This window comes from Perkinsus marinus (genome assembly GCF_000006405.1).
Source record: "Perkinsus marinus ATCC 50983 genomic scaffold scf_1104296970266, whole genome shotgun sequence".
Classification (NCBI taxonomy): domain Eukaryota; phylum Perkinsozoa; order Perkinsida; family Perkinsidae; genus Perkinsus; species Perkinsus marinus.
In genome coordinates, this window is record NW_003202534.1 from 1 (window position 1) to 1,267 (window position 1,267).

Genomic DNA, 1,267 nt, shown 5'->3' on the forward strand with positions numbered 1-1,267 from the left:
TACTACTACTACTACCTCTTCCTCCGGCATAAACGCCTGAGCCTTGGCCGCTAAAGCAGCCTTCTTAGACTGTCGTTTAGCATCCCTCGCCTTCCGAGCCTTCAGCATCATCGAAGGCTCCGCTGCCTCTTCCCCCACATCCTCTGTGTTCTGGACCTACATCAATCCTATCACAGTCGGAGAGCATCCCAAAGGTACTCCTGCCCACCTCCTCAGCATCATCAGCCTCCTCCTCCTCCATAGTAGCCCTTATCTCTCTCATCGACATCCCTTGTCGAACCTCTACATCATCATCACCACCTGCACACCCCTTACGACCAGAGGCAGCCTCCTCCACCTAAGTCGAACCCAATACACGCATCCCAACACCATTCCCAATACTACCTGCTTAGCAGAGTTAAGGATGTCCGCTAGGTTGGCTCTACCATCCACTAGGTCCTTCACCTCAGCCACCTCATCCAAGCTCACCGACCCCACTCCAGCGTACCTACAACACCCTCGCATCCCTCCGATTACACCATGAACCATCAGCCATTACTTACCCCTTGCCACCCTTAACCTCAGCCCGCAGCTTGCCATGCCCCTTCTTCCTAGTCCCTGCCCTAGGCCTCAGCAACGCCACTGCATCCTCCTCATCATCTCTAGCGGCCATCTTCGCCAAAATACCCTCCTCATCAAGACCCGACTCCTCAACAGCCACCGGTTCCTTCCCACGGCTAAGACGCTCCACCAGTTGAGCCTTCGAAACCTTAGCCGGCTCCTCCTCCTCCATCTCCTCTCCTTCCCCTTCCACCTCCTCTTCCTCCCCCTCACTGACCTCGTCCATGGCCTCCAACTGTTCAACACCAAGGCCAGCTAGGATATCGTCCAGATAAGCCATCTCAGGATCAGGTCCAGCCGTCGTCTGCGAGCGACTGATCAGTTCCTCGACCTGCTCCCCAATGCCTTTCTCTATAGGCTTCAGCCGCTCGATCATTCCCTTAACCCAAGCAATTTTACCAATAACCGGATGCTTCCTCACGCTAGCTCCTCTACTCTTTAACATGAAGTAGTAGCTCAAGTAGCTCAAGTACGACAACAGTAATTGGACCTTCGTCTCGACGAAGGTCATCCCACCCTTGCCGCCGGGTGGTGGGCATTTCCGGACAGCCTCCAGCAGATCTCTAGCCTCGTCCCCAAGACTAATAGCACCCTCACGATACTGGGCCAGCAGTGCCTCGAGCTCCGGGCTCTCCTTAATGGCCAGCCTTCGTCGCTCGCTACGGGA

At 55.4% G+C, this 1,267-nt stretch overlaps 1 protein-coding gene across 1 annotated transcript; it reads right to left on the reverse strand.

Moving 5' to 3' along the window:
* Positions 1-76: 76 nt before the first annotated feature.
* On the reverse strand, positions 77-1,045 carry Pmar_PMAR002120 (hypothetical protein; the record flags this gene model as incomplete). The annotated part of the gene is made up of 4 exons (XM_002767676.1): positions 77-156; positions 199-337; positions 385-487; positions 543-1,045. 4 exons carry the CDS (start codon positions 1,043-1,045, stop codon positions 77-79), a joined length of 825 nt encoding a protein of 274 aa, XP_002767722.1.
* Between the last annotated feature and the right edge of the window lie 222 nt (positions 1,046-1,267).